At 42.1% G+C, this 18,877-nt stretch overlaps 1 protein-coding gene across 1 annotated transcript in view; it reads left to right on the top strand.

The window, feature by feature from the left end:
• IHO1 (interactor of HORMAD1 1) overlaps positions 1 to 13,863 on the top strand; it is a gene marked incomplete at both ends in the record, with an annotated part of 34,608 nt that extends 20,745 nt beyond the window's left edge. The window contains 4 exons of the mRNA XM_082264868.1: positions 4,180 to 4,228; positions 4,311 to 4,398; positions 7,606 to 7,709; positions 12,658 to 13,863. Of these exons, the coding sequence (XP_082120994.1) occupies positions 4,180 to 4,228; positions 4,311 to 4,398; positions 7,606 to 7,709; positions 12,658 to 13,863 (1,447 nt within the window). The remainder of the gene's footprint in view (positions 1 to 4,179; positions 4,229 to 4,310; positions 4,399 to 7,605; positions 7,710 to 12,657) is intronic.
• Positions 13,864 to 18,877: the final 5,014 nt, after the last annotated feature.

The raw sequence follows: 18,877 nt of genomic DNA, 5'->3' as shown, positions 1-18,877 counted from the left end.
GATACAAAACAAGTTTGCTCAGGGAGATAGAGATTTGGTGGACTTTAAAGACACATATTAAGTAGGCAAAAGACTACCATAGATATAAAAAACATATATTCTTTTATTTAACCAAAGTTTTTTTAAAAAGAACAAAAGTTCAAAAACACAGAATTATACAATGACATATGTATTATTTGAAATAAGAACATTTATCATATCTATAGGTCAAAATATTAGATATACAGATATTGTAGTAGTTACACTTTGTGAGTATTAGGATAGTGGTCTGAAGAGGTCGACGCGTTTCGCCTTAGCTTCTTCTGGACCTCAGACGCAAATATACAATTTATCTCTTTTAGTAGAAACAGAAACATGCAATTAGTACAAAGCATTTTATGTTACATTTTATTTCCATATCTTGTATTAGATTGTTAATCAAAAACAACACACCTCTCAAAATGCAGAAAACCATGTGATCCGTGGTCATCAGTATCAGTATATCATATTGATCATAGAGTAATAAAAAATGGGAAGTGAAGAGGGAGAGAGCAAAGGCCCAAAAAACTGGTGGAGTAGGCCACCTATATATATGGGGCAAAGGAAAAACATATGAATCTCAAAAGGGTATCTCAGTATCCTCAAATATTAGTAATGATTTATGTTATATTTACCTCAATTCCCACACTGGAATCTATCGAGGATTCGGGTCGGGATCAGAGTAATGATATGGAGGCTGCTATTGGTTGTATCACGTGAAGGTCTAATAAGAGAAATAGTGTATATATTTATATTAGTATTCCCATATCTCATCCATTCAATAGAAGTGGAGAGACAAAAACACAAATATATAAAACCACAGGGTTCTATACTTATGAATACATCTCCAAATTGATTCATTATTACCTTTGTATCCTTCTGTTTAATCTTAGACCATATTGGGACCCAGTCCCCTTATAGCAGTAGATATAGGTGTCTTGTAACGTTGGATGGAAAAATTCCCCCCAGACTTGTAGTATATCCACTAGGATGTAATCAGATAATAGTAGATTATATTCACAAAAAGAAGGTATATATCTCGATTTAAATCCCTTATGTTAATGTATACATATCGTATATATATATATATACCTATAGATATTTGTTACTTACATAGTAGAGTATATTCCAGTGTAAAGCAATGATATTATAGAATTTACAGCTGAAATAACTTGTGAATATAGTTCCCAGGGATAGAGAAGGTATAGTCATCTGGTTCAAAAGGGGGCGACCTAAGACGTTTTCAATAGAAAAGCATGTCTAAATTAGTTTGAATATATTGCCAAGATTTGGGGTAGGTAGTTTTAAAAAGCTCAAAAAACTTACTGCGCCAAGAGCCTCCATCATCCTGCTCGTATCCCGCCATGTCCTGAGTGTGTGTGCATGTCGCATATATACCTGATCATTACCTAATGAATTGTGATCTGGTGTTTGTTTGTTGCTCTCCGCGCACCGGAAGTGCGTCACTTTCCCGCCTTCGTATCTTACCTTAGGACGCGACCGGAAGTGCGTCCTTTGTTTACATCCGGTCATGACGCTCGGCGGAAAAAAAAAAAACCCGCCGGAAGCGTCAATGAAGCCAGGAATGATCCGCGGAAGTGACGAGCGCTCACCAACAACCTCGTAAGAGGGTGGGTCATCGCCGCCCTGTCACTAAATGCAGATAGGTCCTTAATGGCTCAGAATGCAAAAAATGAGATCACTGTGACCAGTATAACAACGGCTTCTGCATAGAAGAGAGGGGTCAAATTATCATTCTGTTATTTGCATTTTTATTGCATATTATAATCTATATATCCACTCTATTGAGGGAACATTTCATATTTGTTTATTCTGAGGCATATATAATACTTTTAGTTATAACTGCATATACATCATATATCAACATTTGAATTAATATTCTTTAGAAGGTATTTTTACATTATGAATATGGCTTGTATCTAGGACTCTTTACAGGAAGTCAAGGAAAAAGTTATTGCTACAAATACATCATATAATAAAACAATGAGAGGAAAGAAGAGAAAAGGGAAACAAGAGAAATCGGATAGCATCATAATTAATATGTCTCTTATCACCCCAAAAGTCATTTTAGGAAAAGTTGTTTTATTGAATCGTTATTTTATTCTATCTGTGAAGGAGGATTATTCCACATATGAGGGGGGGGGGGGGTTTTGATTTCTCAGGGGGGCCCTTCTAGAGAAGTCCCTCAAAGAAAAGGTTTGAAACTTAATGCCTCATTTAGTCCTGGACTTGTTGTAGCTTTTAGCAAATAGATCCAACGTGCTTCGCGCTGTAATATAATTTTATCGAATTCCCCCCCTCTCGGGTTTTCCAATATACGTTCTAAAGCTGCGAATTTTACTACTTTTGTATTATTTTTGTGATACACCCCCAGATGTCTTCCGATGGGTGTAGACAAAAGATTATTTTTTCCATATCCTATGTGGTCCTTGATACGGCGCCAGAAATTTCGTTTTGTTTTTCCTATATAATATGCGCCACAATTGCAGAACATAATATATACTATGCCTATTGTTTGACAGTCAACATAGTGTTTTATAGAATAAAGTTGTCCATTAGGTAAGTATAATGATTGGTTTTCGTAGATCCATTCGCAAAATTTGCAATTCCCACAACGCCATGTACCTGGTGTATCCTCGACTGGTTTTTCTCTTTTATCATCAAAATGACTTCTGATGACTCTATCCCTGATTGACTTAACTTTTTTAAAAGTAATTTCTGGGTAATCGCTCACATATTTACTTAAAATGCTGTCATTTTTGAGCAGGTACCAATGTTGCTGTAGGATATTGCGAACTAAGTGATGTTGACGATGGTATGGAGTGATAATACGTACCCTTCCCTCTTGATTTTTATCTTTTTTGTAAAAGAGAGTTTCCTCTCTCGTTTTTTGGAATGCCCTGTTATAGGCTTTTCGTAATGTTGTGGTTGTATATCCCCTTGCTCGCAACCTGTTTCTAAGTTTGTTTGCTTCCAGACGAAACTGCTCATCATTTGAGCATATTCGTCGAAGTCGCAGGTACTGCGAGTACGGTATACTTTGTACCAGAGATTTTGGATGGAAACTATGTGCATGAAGCACAGTGTTTCCAGCTGTTGGTTTACGATACAGAGTTGTCTCTACTTTTCCTGTACTTTACTTTACTGGCCATGAATGCATCCTAGGTTGCAGTGCGCCCTAGATGGCTGCCTAGTTCGCCTAGTGGTAGCACCGACCCTGCCTCGATGGGATATGAGCTCCCACCCTCACAGGTCCCCATAGATTATATGTATTAAGGCAGAAAGGACAGACATAGTGAACTACCGTAATAACTCTCTTATTATACCCCACCTAAAAAGGTACACTAGCAAAAGCATAAAATAAAGCACGTTTTTCATGTGTTTTCCGGCTCACTACCTCAAATCTGTGTGACTCCGGAAAACGTCGCCGAGCTCAACTCCTCCCCTAGACGCGTGTTGCCATGTGATAGGGCTTCTTCAGTAGGTGATGGATAATGACAGTGCATGAAGATTAGGCACGGGTTGCTTGGAAGTGGATGAGCATATATTCACAGAGGACTTCACTTGTTTGTTTGTTTTTTTACTTTTATTTCACGATTACTTCAAAACACAATTGGATGTGTATGTGATCACATCCTTATGGGACTTTGTGGACTGTTTTTTACTGCTGCGCTACACTGAATTTTATTTTTGATTATATTTACTAGAGGTTTTGTTTACCTTAATGCATTCTCTGCATTAAGGTAAAAATCCTTCTTTGTCTTGGTTCCGCCCATACATACCTGAGCCTGCTCTCAATCCAGCGCTGTGTGCTCTCTCTCTCTCTCCCTCCTCAGTGCACAGATTGATAGCAGCAAGAGTCGTTGGCTCCTGTCAATCAAATCCTATGACGATGGAGTGGGTCCGAGCCCTGCTGTCTGTGTCAGCGGGGCTCCGGAGCGAGTTTGCATTAGTGCCCCCATAGGGAAGCATTAGGGAGGGGGAGAAGCCAGGAGCATCGGCGGGGGGACCCAAGAAGGGAGGTTTGCGGCTGCTCTGTGCAAAACCATTACACAGAGCAGGTAAGTATACCATGTTTGTTATTTTGAAAAGAAATGTCAGAAGGTTAACAATCACTTTAACTGCATTTGTTTTACCTAGTGAGCAGTTAAACCAGCTGATCCTCCAGGTTCATGAGACTATACAGGAGGTAAGCAAATGACGAGCTATGTATCGTTGTATATACTGATGAGCGATTTCAGTTTAAATATTGTTTCACTTTGTTTTGTCAGTTGAAAATGTCTCTCAGCCACGTGGAAGAAAACACAAACTTAAAGTGCAAGTCACTTTTGGATTCTATGGATGCAACATCTAAGGCCTGTAAGTGTGCTGCATTATTAGTGATGTTGTCTTTGTGATCCAACAGAGGGCACCAAAGATCTGCAGTCAGTTCAAAGAGTAAAAAGAGAAGGGCAGTGAGGACCTGTAGCAGTGTAATGCCCAGGGTAACATATAATGAGGGTTGTATAACTAAATAGTGTAAGTTGAATGTTTCCATTACTATAAATTCATTTCTTTTAAAGGTTAACATTCTACGAGGAGGTGAGCTGTGAGCTAGATAGGGGCAGACCAGTGGATGTGGTGTACCTGGATTTTACTAAGGTGTTTGATACAGTTCCCCACAAACGGTTTATTTATAATTTAAGGTCCACAGGCATCGACCACAAGGTTTGCTCTTGGATACGGAACTGGTTAAAGGGGCGTGTCCAAATGGTGGTAGTAAATAATGCATACCCGGACTGGTCTGAGGTGGTAAGTGGGGTCCCCCAAGGCTCAGTTCTGGGTATAATTTTGTTCAATTTATTCATAAATAGCATTAACCACTTTACCACCGGAGGATTTTGCTGTCTTCCGTCCAGGCCACTTTTTGCGATTCGGCGCTGTGCGACTTCAACTGACAATTGCGCGGTCGTGCGACGCCGTACCCAAACGAAATTTACGTCCTTTTTTTCCCACAAACAGAGCTTTCTTTTGGTGGTATTTGATCACCTCATTTTTGGTGTTTTTTTTTTTAACGCGTAATGGCGGCGATCTGCGATTTTTTTTGTGGGACTGCGACATTGCGGCGGACAGATCGGACCCTTGACTGACATTTTTGACACTTTTGGGGGTACCAGTGACATTACTGCAGTAATCAGTGCTATATATATGCACTGTTACTGTAAAAATGACACTGGCAGGGAAGGGGTTAATTTTATTGGAGAGGGAGGGGTTAATGTATGCCTGGTGCTTACTGACGTGTAGGGGGGGAGGTGACTGAGTGAGTCATGGACAGATCGGATGTCCAGCTATGCTGAACAGTCCGATCTGTCACTCCCTGTCACTATGGAGATCCGCCCGCTTGTGTTTACACAGGCGGGCAGATCTCCACACTAGATCCCCGGCGATCGGGGCAGAGCAGCGGCGATCGCCGCTGCTCCTCCCCTGGCCCGACTCCCGCTGTGAATGAAAACAGCGGGAGCGAGCCTCCGGAGGCGCGCAAGCGCCGCCCAGAAGGGGGAGTGTCTGACGACGTTAATACTACGTCGTCAGACGATAACGAACCACTTTGCCGCAGTAGTACTACCGTACTCAGACGGCAAGTGGTTAAGGACAGGGTCAGGAGCTCGATCTCAGTTTTTGCAGATGACACAAAAGTGAGCAGGGCAATAACTTCACATCGGGAAGCAGACATCTTGCAGAATGACCTGAACAAAATAACAGAGTGGGCAACTACATGGCAAATGAGGTTAATTGTGGGGAAGTGTAAGGTATTGCACTTAGGGACTCATACGTAAAAGCAAAATACACGCTAGGGGGGAACCTCTGGGGGTATCAAAAATGGAGAAAGATCTAGGGGTCTTAGTAGAAGATAGACTTAACAATAGCATGCAATGTCAAGCTGCAGCTGCCAAAGCCGGCAAAATATTAGCATGTATAAGGAAGGGGATGTATTCTAGAGACAAAACTACAATCCTATCACTTTATAAAACTCTGGTCCGACCACATCTGGAGTATTCTGTCCAGTTCTGGTCGCCAGTCCTCAGGAGGGATGTGTTGGAGCTGGAGAGAGTCCAGAGAAGGGCAACAAAACTTATTAGGGGATTAGAGGACACTTGTTGCTTACAAGTTAAAATCAGTATTTTTAGTTAGAAAATTACTTAGGACCCCCAAACATTATATGTATTTTTTTTAAGCAGAGACCCTAGAGAAAAATGGCGATCGTTACAATATTTTATGTCAAACTGTATTCGTGCAGTGGTCTTTCAAATGCAATATTTTTGGAAGAAATACACTTAAAAAAAATAAAAACTAAAGTTAGCCCAATTTTTTTGTATAACATGAAAGATAATGTTATGTGGAGTAAATATATACTTACAGTTCTTTTAGGCACACACCTCTCAATTGCATTGACCTCTAAATCCACAAATAGCAGTCAGGTATTTTCATGTGCAGTCTTGGGAGACTTTTGGTTTTTAGTAACTGAACCAGAGCGCTTTAAAATAATAACAACCGCAAAAAGAGAAAAAGCAGGATTTTCAAGGCCAATGAAGGAGGGGTGATTACAAATTTAAAAAGAAAAAAAAAAGGATGTATAACAAAATTTTATTAAATCATACAGCTAAAAAAGATACGTATGAATACCATATATTACATATAAAAACGTATTTCCTGAGGAATCATTGATACAAAAATACCAAATTGGCAACAACAATGTCTCTATTGGGTATAGTCTGTATGTCCTCAAAGAGCCAACGCGTTTCGCCAAAGACTTCTTCACAGGTCGCCCCCGAAGTAGTGCACAAGTCGTGCCGCTTCAGTGTGAATGCGGTCTTAATGCAATACATCCCTGAGATCAGCTGGTGCCGGTTTGGAAATAACGCGAGATTTTGTCACTAGGCGATTCGCAAGGGCTGCTGGGATACATGACGCCGCTATCCCAGGAGACCTTGCGAATGGCCTAGTGACGTAATCGCCTATAGGCAGCAGGACGCGGAAGTGCGGATGAACCCATATGGAAGAAAAATATATTTCCAATATATTTAGGGAAAATTTTTTAGAAATATATTGAATATGGCCAAAATTGTAGCATTTCAAATATATTTCCAATATATTTGGGTGGAAAAAATGCATTTTTTTAAAAATATATTTTAAATATATTTTTCTTCCATGTGGGAATAAAGAAGAAAAACGGTATTTCCTTACAAAAAATAAATAAATAAATAGTTTACATTGGTAAAAGCATATTTAAAGGGGATTGCATACATCTCAACTTATTAAAATGGGTGGAACTCCACTTTAACTAAACATTACCCACCTAGTAACTGTATTATAATTGGTCAGGCACTTCCATAGGACTTTATTTTTTTTTGAATTTGTGATCATCCCTCCTTTATTGGTCTTGAAAATCCCGCTTTTTCTCTTTTTTGCTGTTGTTGACAATTATTGGGATGCTAGCCATTGAATTCTTGGTATTTTGTGAATAGCTTTAAAAAAAATAATGTGCTGAAACCTAAGATCTTGAAAAAAAAAATTTTTTTACTCTAGTGCAGGAAAATATTGCTTTTTACCACGAGTCAATGCAGAAAATGGTCTCAACTAAATGCAGTTGCAAACAAGTGTTGTTGGACTTAGAAAATAAAATTCTTTTGGTAAGTTAATGTAAAAATAAAGTTTGTGCTTACATATGTTCTCAAAAAAATTAAACTGAAAAGCTTACTGTTTCTGTTTTAATAATAAGCTATACACAACGTAATAGCATATATTACTATAACTGTTTTCTCCACTAAACATACAGCAGACCTAAACCTGATTGCCAGTCTAACCTTTTTTCTCACCCTCACTGTTAATAGGTGCAAGAAGTGTTAGGGCTCATGTACACAGGGCAGTTGAAAACCTCTTCTGAACGCTGGAAACCAGGGGGGGACTGGGCCAGGGAGCAGGGGGGCAATTGCCCCCCTGGCCAACTCTGATGCCCCGTAAAAAGGCTGCACTTTCCCCCTGGGCCCTGGAATTGCCCCTTGAGCAACTCTGATGCCCAGTAAAAAGGCTGCACTTTCCCCCCTGGGCCCTGGAGTTGCCCCCTGGGCCACTCTGATGCCCCGTAAGAAGCCTGCACCGCTTCTGCCCTTCTGCCACAAACATGCCTAAAGTTTTCCTGGTGAAGAGAAGTAAAAAGTCCCTGCTGCTGACCTACTGAGTGTGGGTTGAAGACGAGGACAAAGCGTAGGCCTCCCCCACTCCCCCCCAGCATGGATGGTGTAAACTGTGTCTAGGCAGAGGCCGGTTCCATGCCCCACTGGAGACTCTCCTCCCCCAGCCAGCCCCAACTGAGCTGTCCCAGCTCCCCCAACCTCCCCCTGCTGGCCAGGTCGGGAACTTGGATTCACCGGGTAACTAGGGAGTATCTGGAGCAGGGCTTCAGCTTATAATGGGGGTCAGCAGGAGGATTAGGAGAGTTGGATGGGGGGGTTAGGAAAAGTGGGAGGGGGCCGAATCGCTGCACCCTGGGCCTCTCGTTTGTACTATCCCCCTGGGCCGAAAGTTGCCAGTCTGCTCCTGCTGGAAACCGACAGTAAAAAACATCCATTTTTATAGCTTTTCCAAACCAAGTTTATGTGAGTTTAGCAGCAGTCATGAGCATTTGATGTTAGAAGAGTTTTTAAAGATAACCCTCAGGAGACCCTCCCAAATGCCCACAATGCAAAAAAAAAAAGAATAAATGAATAACTGTTTCAGCCATTCTGTGAGAGAAGAGAGAGCAGCAGTAGAGAGAGCCGTGTGCTTGTAGACAGCGGTCTTATTTTCTGTCTTTTCACTATGGATCCCATCATGAGCATGTATGAGGAAATGCTCCTGATTTTGCTGAGGCACCGAAGACGTAGAAAATTGCGTGAGAGGACCAAAGTTCGTTGCTACTGGACTCACTCATCCATTGACGCACGCAACAGCATGTGGTGAAATTTGTGTTTTTTTCAACATTTTTATATGTTCAAAAATTATCAGAAATGTTTTCCCCTTTAACCAGTTCTGGACCGGAAGGATTTGCCCCCTTAATGACCAGGCTATTTTTTGCGATTTGGCACTGCGTTACTTTAACGGAAAATTTTGCGGTCGTGCGACGCTGAACCCAAATAAAATTGATGTCCTTTTTTTCCCACAAATAGAGCTTTCTTTTGGTGGTATTTGATCACCTGTGCGATTTTTATTTTTTGCGCTATAAACAAAACAAGAGCGTCAATTCTGGAAAAAAACAATATTTTTCACATTCTGCTATATAACATTCCCGACAAAAAATTTTTTAAATCAAATCTTTTCATCCTTTTAGGCCAATTTGTATTCTGCTACATTCTGCTGCAATAAGCTTATTTTGATTGGTTTTCGCAAAATTTATCGCATCTACAAACTAGGGGAAGATTTATGTCATTTTTATTTATTTATTTATTTTACTAGCAATGGCGGCGATCTGCGATTTTTAGCCGGATTGCGACATTGCGGCGGACAGATCGGACCCCTAACTGACATTTTTTTACAATTTTGGGGGGGACCAGTGACATTACTACAGTAATCGGTGCTAAAAAATATGCACTGTTACTGTAATAATGACACTGGCAGGGAAGGGGTTAACCTTGGGGTGATCAAAGGGTTAATCGTCAGCCTAGGGGAGTGTTTTCTAACTGTGGGGGGGATAGACTTGTGAAGTGATCACAGAGACCTGTGATCCTATATAGGAGGATCACAGGCGCTCTGTGATAATTTCAGAGAGAAGAACGGTCAGCTGTGTTTACAACAGCTGACCATCCTTCTCTCACAGCGGGGAGCGATCATGGTTGCCCAGCGGCAATCCCACCTGCCAGGCCCGTGCATCGGCATCTCCGCTGCCTAGTGGGGGCAGGAGTGCGCCGCCGGCAGCACGCGCTCGCCCCCCAGCACCTTTCGCGCCACTGATGTAGAGCTACGCCGGTCCGCGCAGGAGAGCCAATTGGCTTTAATAAATCGACCCCATTGTGTTTACTCATTTTTATCATTCCTTGATCCTACTACCTGTAAAAAGCCACATTTTATGATCCTGAGTGCCGGTTCACACTATAGCTTGTGCGTCGATCGCATGTAGTATCGGAGCGCACTGCTCCTTCATTACATGCGATTGGATGTGCGGTGCGAATTCAGCCATACACTTTGTATGGCTAAATTCGCACTGCACCCGCAGAAAAGTCGCACATGACCCTTTTTCTCAGCCGCATCAGGATCGGATCGCACAGTGGCTCACACTTGTGCGATTCGATCCTGTGCGAACTGTCAGATCGCACTGCGATATGCGATCAAACTGGGGGTGTCGTTAACATTTCATTGACACCCCCTTCTTATCGCATATGGCAGTGTGAACTGCCAGATGTGCGTTTGCGATGCGGAAACAGGCTGCGAATTTGCAGCCTTCCCGCATCGCACAAGTGTGACCCGGGACTAAAACCCAAGTAATATCACACACCACAGCACTCGAAGAAATTTGCTATATATATATATATATATATATATATATAGGTATATGTGTATATATATATATATACAGTGGGTACTAAAAGTATTCAGACCCCCTTAAATTTTTCACTCTTTGTTATATTGCAGCCATTTGCTAAAATAATTTAGGTTCATTCTTCTTCCTCATGAATGTACACATAGCACCCCATACTGACAGAAAAACACAGAATTGTTGACATTGTTGCAGATTTATTAAAAAAGAAAAACTGAAATATCACATGGTCCTAAGTATTCAGACCCTTTGCTCAGTATTTAGTAGAAGCCCCCTTTTGATCTAATACAGCCAGGAGTCTTTTTGGGAAAGATGCAACAAGTCTTTCACACCTGGATTTGGGGATCCTCTGCCATTCCTCCTTGCAGATCCTCTCCAGTTCTGTCAGGTTGGATGGTAAACGTTGGTGGACAGCCATTTTTAGGTCTCTCCAGAGATGCTCAATTGGGTTTAAGTCAGGGCTCTGGCTGGGCCATTCAAGAACAGTCACAGAGTTGTTGTGAAGCCACTCCTTCGTTATTTTAGCTGTGTGCTTAGGGTCATTGTCTTGTTGGAAGGTAAACCTTCGGCCCAGTCTGAGGTCCAGAGCACTCTGGAGAAGGTTTTTGTCCAGGATATCCCTGTACTTGGCCGCATTCATCTTTCCCTCGATTGCAACCAGTCGTCCTGTCCCTGCAGCTGAAAAACACCCCCACAGCATGATGCTGCCACCACCATGCTTCACTGTTGGGACTGTATTGGACAGGTGATGAGCAGTGCCTGGTTTTCTCCACACATACCACTTAGAATTAAGGCCAAAAAGTTCTATTTTGGTCTCATCAGACCAGAGAATCTTATTTCTCACCATCTTGGAGTCCTTCAGGTGTTTTTTTTAGCAAACTCTGAGGAGAGGATTCCGTCGGGCCACTCTGCCATAAAGCCCCGACTGGTGGAGGGCTGCAGTGATGGTTGACTTTCTACAACTTTCTCCCATCTCCTGACTGCATCTCTGAAGCTCAGCCACAGTGATCTTTGGGTTCTTCTTTACCTCTCTCACCAAGGCTCTTCTCCCCCGATAGCTTAGTTTGGCCGGACGGCCAGCTCTAGGAAGGGTTCTGGTCGTCCCAAACGTCTTCCATTTGAGGATTATGGAGGTCACTGTGCTCTTAGGAACCTTAAGTGCAGCAGAAATAATTTTGTAACCTTGGCCAGATCTGTGCCTTGCCACAATTCTGCAATTCTGTCTCTGAGCTCTTCAGGCAGTTCCTTTGACCTCATGATTCTCATTTGCTCTGACATGCATTGTGATCTGGAAGGTCTTATATAGACAGGTGTGTGGCTTTCCTAACCAAGTCCAATCAGTATAATCAAACACAGCTGGACTCAAATGAAGGTGTAGAACCATCTCAAGGATGATCAGAAGAAACGGAAAGCACCTGAGTTAAATATATGAGTGTCACAGCAAAGGGTCTGAATACTTAGGACCATGTGATATTTCAGTTTTTCTTTTTTAATAAATCTGCAACAATGTCAACAATTCTGTGTTTTTCTGTCAGTATGGGGTGCTATGTGTACATTCATGAGGAAGAAGAATGAACTTAAATGATTTTAGCAAATGGCTGCAATATTACAAAGAGTGAGAAATTTAAGGGGGTCTGAATACTTTCTGTACCCACTGTATATATATATATATATATATATATATATATATGTGTATGTATGTATATATATATATGTGTATATATATATATATATATATATATATGTGTATATATTATTATTATTATTATACAGGATTTATATAGCTCCGATAGTTTGCGCAGCGCTTTACAATATGAGGGAGGACAAAACAGTTACAATAAATTCAATACAGGAGGATTTATATATATATATATATATATATATATATATATATATATATATATATATTACCTAACTTTGTGTAAATGAGCTGAAGTTGAGATGTTGGTTTTCCTATTACTCAGTATATGACAGCTTGTCTTTTAATTCCTGATAGACTCTTTAGGCCAGACACAAGTGCTTCAATGTTTGTGTTCCTGTTTAGCCCTAACCGGTCTGTTCTTCCACAGAAAGATGCAGAGCTGACAGATCTAAAATCAAACGTACAGCTGCTGGTGACGAGTGTGGATGCTATGAAGTCACAGCAGTGTGAAAAGCACCTGGAGCTGTCAGAAAAATTAACACGCTTGTCAGATTCCATAAAGTCATCAGAAGATAAAATCCTCAGCCAGATTCACAAGCTTAATTACGTCTCTAAGCCTGCGCAACACTTGAAAGAAAATACAACGCAGACATCTCCCACAAGCGTTCAGAACCTGCCTACCGAAGAACATATCTCATCACAGTTCCAAACAACAGGGACTTGTCTAGATGTCTCGAATCCTTCAGATAGCAGCGTTCAGAACACATGTGATGGAATTTGCAATGGATTTCCTTCACAACACAGAAAAAATCTTTGTCTAACCAGATTAAGTGGTGTAACAACACGTAGTAGTGCCAAATCTCTCGGCAGCGCCAAGAACTCTGGCATTGCTTTAGAATCTCCAAAAGGCCATCTAGGATCAAACACTGGTGGTCGAAGAGTACATTTTGGTAAGGACGACACTACAGATGTACGTCGCCTGCAGCAATTTCATCACAACGTCCCAGTAGAGCAGGACCATCTCCACCAATGCACAGAGCAACACAATGGGAAAGAAAACAGATTGATTACCTTCAGGTCTAAGAAGAAGAGCCAGACTTCAAGAAAAGGAAACGCAAATAAGCGTAAAGCAAATTCCAAGAAGAAAAGAGGCTTTTCTATTAAAAATACTACTCAAGTTATTTCCGGAGCAGTAGCTGGTAATTCACAGGATAAATCTAAAAATGAACCTGTCACTCACAAACGGGATAACTCCGTCAGACAGACGGAAAATTGTTTTACGCTTTATTCTGAGAGATGTGAATCTTCATTACCTGTCATTCTGGGGCCGCTGGGAAAAGCTCAGAAAAAGAAAAGACTGAAATGTACTATGCTTAGTCTCCGGCAAACAGTACAACAGCATGCAAAGGAAGAAACTGGGGATGAGGATAGAGACAGCGTTTCAAAAACAGAAGACTATCTAGAAGACAGCGATCTGTGCATATGGGATAGCAAGCCATTGTATTATGGTACGGATTGCAGAAACAACATGGCCTGGTTTGCAAGTCCTTCAACAAATCCCAACGTACAAAAGCAGCAGCAGCAGCAGGACTTGATTTCTTTGTTTTTCGAGAGTAGCGAGGATTCTGATTGAAACATCAACGTTTCTTTTGTTTTTGAATTTTAGATGTACCGTTGATAAACACGCATTAAAAATGGAAAAAAAAATAGTTGAAGATAGTCTCAGATTATTAATTTTTGTCCACAACTATTATTATTAATATTATACAGGAATTCTATAGCACCAACTTTTTTGTTTTTGTAAAAAATTTTTATTGAAATTTTAACATTACAAAAGACAGCAGCTTGAAAAAACTGCAGTGTGAGGCCCCTTTCACACATGCTGTCCGTTTGTCCGTTTTTCATCCATCCGTTGGTGGATGAAAAAGGACATCAATGCATCTCTATGGAAAAACGGATGTAAATGGATGATCATCCATTTATATGAGTTTACATCCGCATCTGTCATCATCAGTTTTTTTAAACTGATCAAAGCTCTATTTTTTGGTTTCTTTCAAGCGAGCGATCCGATCAGATCCGCCTGTCAGTTTTTTAGGCGGATCTGATCGGATCCTCCATGCATCACTATGGGGCAGCGGATGTCAGCGGTGATATGTCTGCTGACACCCGCTGCCATCCGCATCCGATCCTGTCCGTGAAATCCGGACTGATGGAAACCCTATTTTCCATCCGTCCAGGGGATTGGATCGGATGGGATCGGATGAGAGCGGACAGGCGGTCCGCTCTCATCCGATTCCCCATAGAGATCAGCTGTCACCTGCCTGCTCAGTGGGAATCTGTGTATCAATCCCCCGCTGAGCAGCACGGATCCGCCTATGGAGGCGGACCGTGTGAAAGAAGCCTTTATTTCGTTAAAAAAACGGATCAGACAAAAAACGGATGTAAACTGACAAACAGTCCGTTTTTCTTCCTTTTTTGCATTGGTAGTAAAAAAAAAAAACTGATGAAAAACGAATGGAAAACTGATAAAAAAAAAATGGATGAAAAATGGATGAAAAATTGATGAAAAACTGATGAATACTTCATCCATTTTGACGTGACTGAAGCTATGAAATGAACGGTCCGTATGTGTGAAAGGGGCCTAGCAGTCATTATAATCAAACATAAAAAGAAATACAGACAAAAAAAATTATATAAGAACACAACTAAAGCTGGGTATACACTAGCCGAAAAATCGTTCAAACTCATTTTCGAAAAAATGAAAATTCGGCCGTGAGAGCAGACGAACGTGCCATCATGTAATGACCGAGTTTGGAACGATAAATCGCTCAATGGACATAAATGAATCCCTTTTTGCTTCAGTTTGTCACATATGCCTAGTGCAAATAGTTCAGCCGAGGAACACATTAACCTTTCAATTTATCGTTTGTTTCGGCAGAATTTTCCAAACTGTTTCTTCGATTATTCGGCTCTGAAAAGTTAAAAACGATTTTCTATTTGTGCATATTAACTGGACGAAAAATGAACGATCGGACCAAATGACAGATTTTCTAACATTTTTTCGGCTAGTGTATGGTCAGCATTAGCCTCGTCAAACATATGTAAGAAAAGAAAGAAAAAAGAACCCTAATTGTAATAGGACTTTGAAGGCAGCCACTGTTAATACCATAAAGAAATAATCAATACTCAGAAAAACAAAAAAAGGTTATTTAGACAGCATAATAGAAAAATTTATTAAAACCACAAAATTCATTAAAACTACACCTTAGAACAGTGTTTCTCAACTCCGGTCATCAGGGCACACTAACAGGCCAGATTTTAGGTATTACCTTGGGGAGATGCAGACTGGAGTACTGCAATCACTGAGCAGCAAATGATATCACCTGTGATGTATTTCAGTTTTCTTGCAAACCTGGCCTGTTAGTGTTCCCTGAGGACCGCAGTTTAGAAACACTGCCTTAGAACCCCGGCCCGACCACAGGAGGTTGTTCATCCTTGTGACTCACAGACACCAGACCCTGGTATATGTCGGGCAATTTACGGGTTCTCATGCTATAGGGGCATGCTTTATAGCACCTTCATGTGCTTTATATTATGCTGTCTAAATAAAATGTGTATGTTTTTTTATATCTGAGTGTAGCACCCTCCAAGGTAGGTGATAGGTAAAGTTATAGTGGGGCCTTGCCTGCTTATCAGGAGGGCCATATTATTCAGCTAGGCTGACATGTGCTCCCAGGTGTGCCTGTTGTGCTGGGGAGTCTCCCCACTGTATCCAAATGAGGGCTCTCATTGGACAGTGGAGGAAACCTGGCCAATAGCACACCAGTGCTTGTATCCATCCTGGAGGGGCAGATTCTGCCGCACAGCATTCTGGGGGGGGGGGGGGTATAAGTCTGTGGTGCGCGCATGTCAGATCGTCTTTGGCTGGAAGCAGAGTCCCAGGAGGGAGGTGACGGCTGTCTCTCCTCCTGTCAGAAGAATTGGGTGTCCCAGGCGGCTTTTCTGAGGGGATACCGGGCTGAGCTGAGCTGCAGAGAAGGATCCAGCATGATGAGGATCAGCGGAGCTGTTGGGGAAGAGTTTCAGGACAGCATTCTGAGTCGAGAGTACTGCAAACTACCCCTGGGGTCTGCCTAGGAGAGGGGACCACCCCGGAGAAGGTCAGAGGGATCCGGGAGCTAGCTAGCCGGTGTGGAAGTGTAGCAAAGGGGGTGCCAGTGTAAGCACTGAAGAGTAAAGGGGGCGCCATCGGTTGTAGCCCTGAAGTGTTAAAAGTGTTGAGAGTTGCAGCAGTAACTACAAGTGACTACCTCAGTTGGGGAGGACTGGAGGAAGCAGTGCAAAGGACTTTTGAGCTAACAGGAGTGTCAGACGTCAGTTTCAGTTCAGTAACAGCAAGTCAGTGTTCACAAGCTCCAGTAAGCCTTAGTCGGCATTCAGCCAGCGCCAAGTCAGCGCTAGAAGGCATTTTTTCTCAAGTGTCCCATTTTTGTAACTATTTGAGCCATTGGATCAGGAGGCAGCTATTTATCAGCACACCCAATTAAGGAATAGGTCGGTTTTTAACCCCAAGCTGATCAATAACCATTTTACGGAGGTCTTCAAAACTATGGTAGAGCAGGATCTGAAAAAAAAGATCTATTCATCTAGGAGGAAAAAAGTTATTGAAAAAGGTTTGGATGAATTAGAGAAGAGAAAAAAATTGTCATTAGATCAGCCGACAAAGGAGGTGGGTTGGTGATTCTAAATAAAAGTGATTACTTGAAAGAATTGAATAGACTGGTGGGCGATACAGAGACTTATGAGGAACTAAAAGGCAATCCAACTAAAACATATAAAGCTAAACTCATCAAACTTTTGAAATGGGCATCACAAGCAGGGATACTGAATAAGAGGGAGGCCAGATATTTAAAAGCAGACAAACTAAGAGTACCAGTAATATACCAATTACCCAAAATTCACAAGGAGATTTGAACAAGCACCCTGGGAGACCCATAGTTAGTGGGGTGGATTCCCTTTTCTCCAGAATGGGGGAATACTGTCACAACCCTCCTGGGGTCTTGCAGCAGTGACGGAACCCAATTGCAGCAGAACAGCACTCCCTTACAATCACGACTATCAGGAGCACCTGGGAGTGGGGACACGGAGGCCTTTAATGGGAAGAAGCAGAAAGCGAGGTCAGTCAATTCGAAGTCAGGGCAGGCGGCTGGCAAGAGAAGTTGATCGATCCGGAGTCAGGTCAGGTGGCAGGCAGGAAGAGTCAAACAGAAGATCAAGGGTCAGGAACCAGGAACACGAGCTGAGAAACAGGACAAAAGGCAGGTATACGAGAACAAGGAAAATAACCAAGCAATGACTGGAAGGCGTGCTTGGTTTAAATAAAGAGCCAGGATCACATGATCGATTACCTCCCACCAGTAGGTGGGGTACACAAGGGCTATAAATGGGAAGTCAGGGACCCGGCGCTATCATGATTTGCACCATAGTGCCTGACCTTCCAATCCTTCCCATACCTCCACCTCCTCCCTGTGCAGAACACCGGGTCCGCATGGCAGCTGCCATCTTGCTACGACGGCGTGCTCGCCGCCGACCTCGGCGGCGAGAGGGAACCGCCTTAGAGAGGTCTCTGAGAGCGGCGAGTGCGGCGACTCCGCCGCGAGGACGCCACCGTGACAAATATTTAGATTGTTTTTTACAACCATTAGCCCAGCAATGTCTGGCCTACCTCAAGGATAGGCAATATCTTATAAGATTAATAAAAGATATTGAAGTCAATGATGAGTACATTTTAGCAAGTATTGATGTAAACTCTTTGTACACTAACATCAAACAACAACATGTGCTGGAGGCGGTAAACTGATCTCTGGACACCACCAACATCAAAACCAAAAAGAAAGAATTCATATTACAGGCCCTTAATTTAGTAATGAGTCACAACTATTTCTGGCATGAAAATAAATATTTTAGACAAAAGAGGGGAGTGGCTATGGGAGCTAAATATGCTCCCCCAGTAGCAAACCTTTTTATGAGTCGGTGGAAGAATGAGGCTATTTTCAGCAAACATATCCCAGAACTCAAAGTTTATAAAAGATACATAGATGACATTCTCTTTGTGTGGGCAGAATCACAGGAATCATTCCGTGGGTTTCTTAAAGAGATGGAGGATAACCAATTTGGTATCTCCTTCTCTGAGACTTATGGATTTGACACTGTCAATTTCCTGGATCTTGTTATATACAAAAATAATGGTAGGCTACAAACTCGTACATATTTCAAAGAAGTGGACAGGAATGGTAATATTCCTTTAGGGAGTTGCCACCATCCCAGATGGTTGAGTACCATCCCTAAGGCTCCGTTCACATGTCAGCGTATGGATCGCGGGCAGAACCGCCTGTGCATTTCCCGTTGATTTGCAATAGCCCCCCAAACGCTGAGCGATGTTGCCGCGATTTCCGCCTGCCGAATCGCAGTAACATCGCGCAAAAAAAAATTGCGGGACGCATTACGCCCAAAAAAAAAACAAGAGCTTCTTTGGAGCGTATTGCGTCCCGCGATTTTTTTTTGCGCTATGTTACCGCGATTCGGCAGGCGGAAATCGCTGCAACATCGCTCAGCGTTTGAGGGGCTATTGCAAATCAACGGGCAAC

Source organism: Pelophylax lessonae (genome assembly GCF_965119305.1).
Source record: "Pelophylax lessonae genome assembly, chromosome: 8".
Lineage (NCBI taxonomy): Eukaryota > Metazoa > Chordata > Amphibia > Anura > Ranidae > Pelophylax > Pelophylax lessonae.
This window is presented reverse-complemented; position numbering and strand designations above follow the sequence as displayed.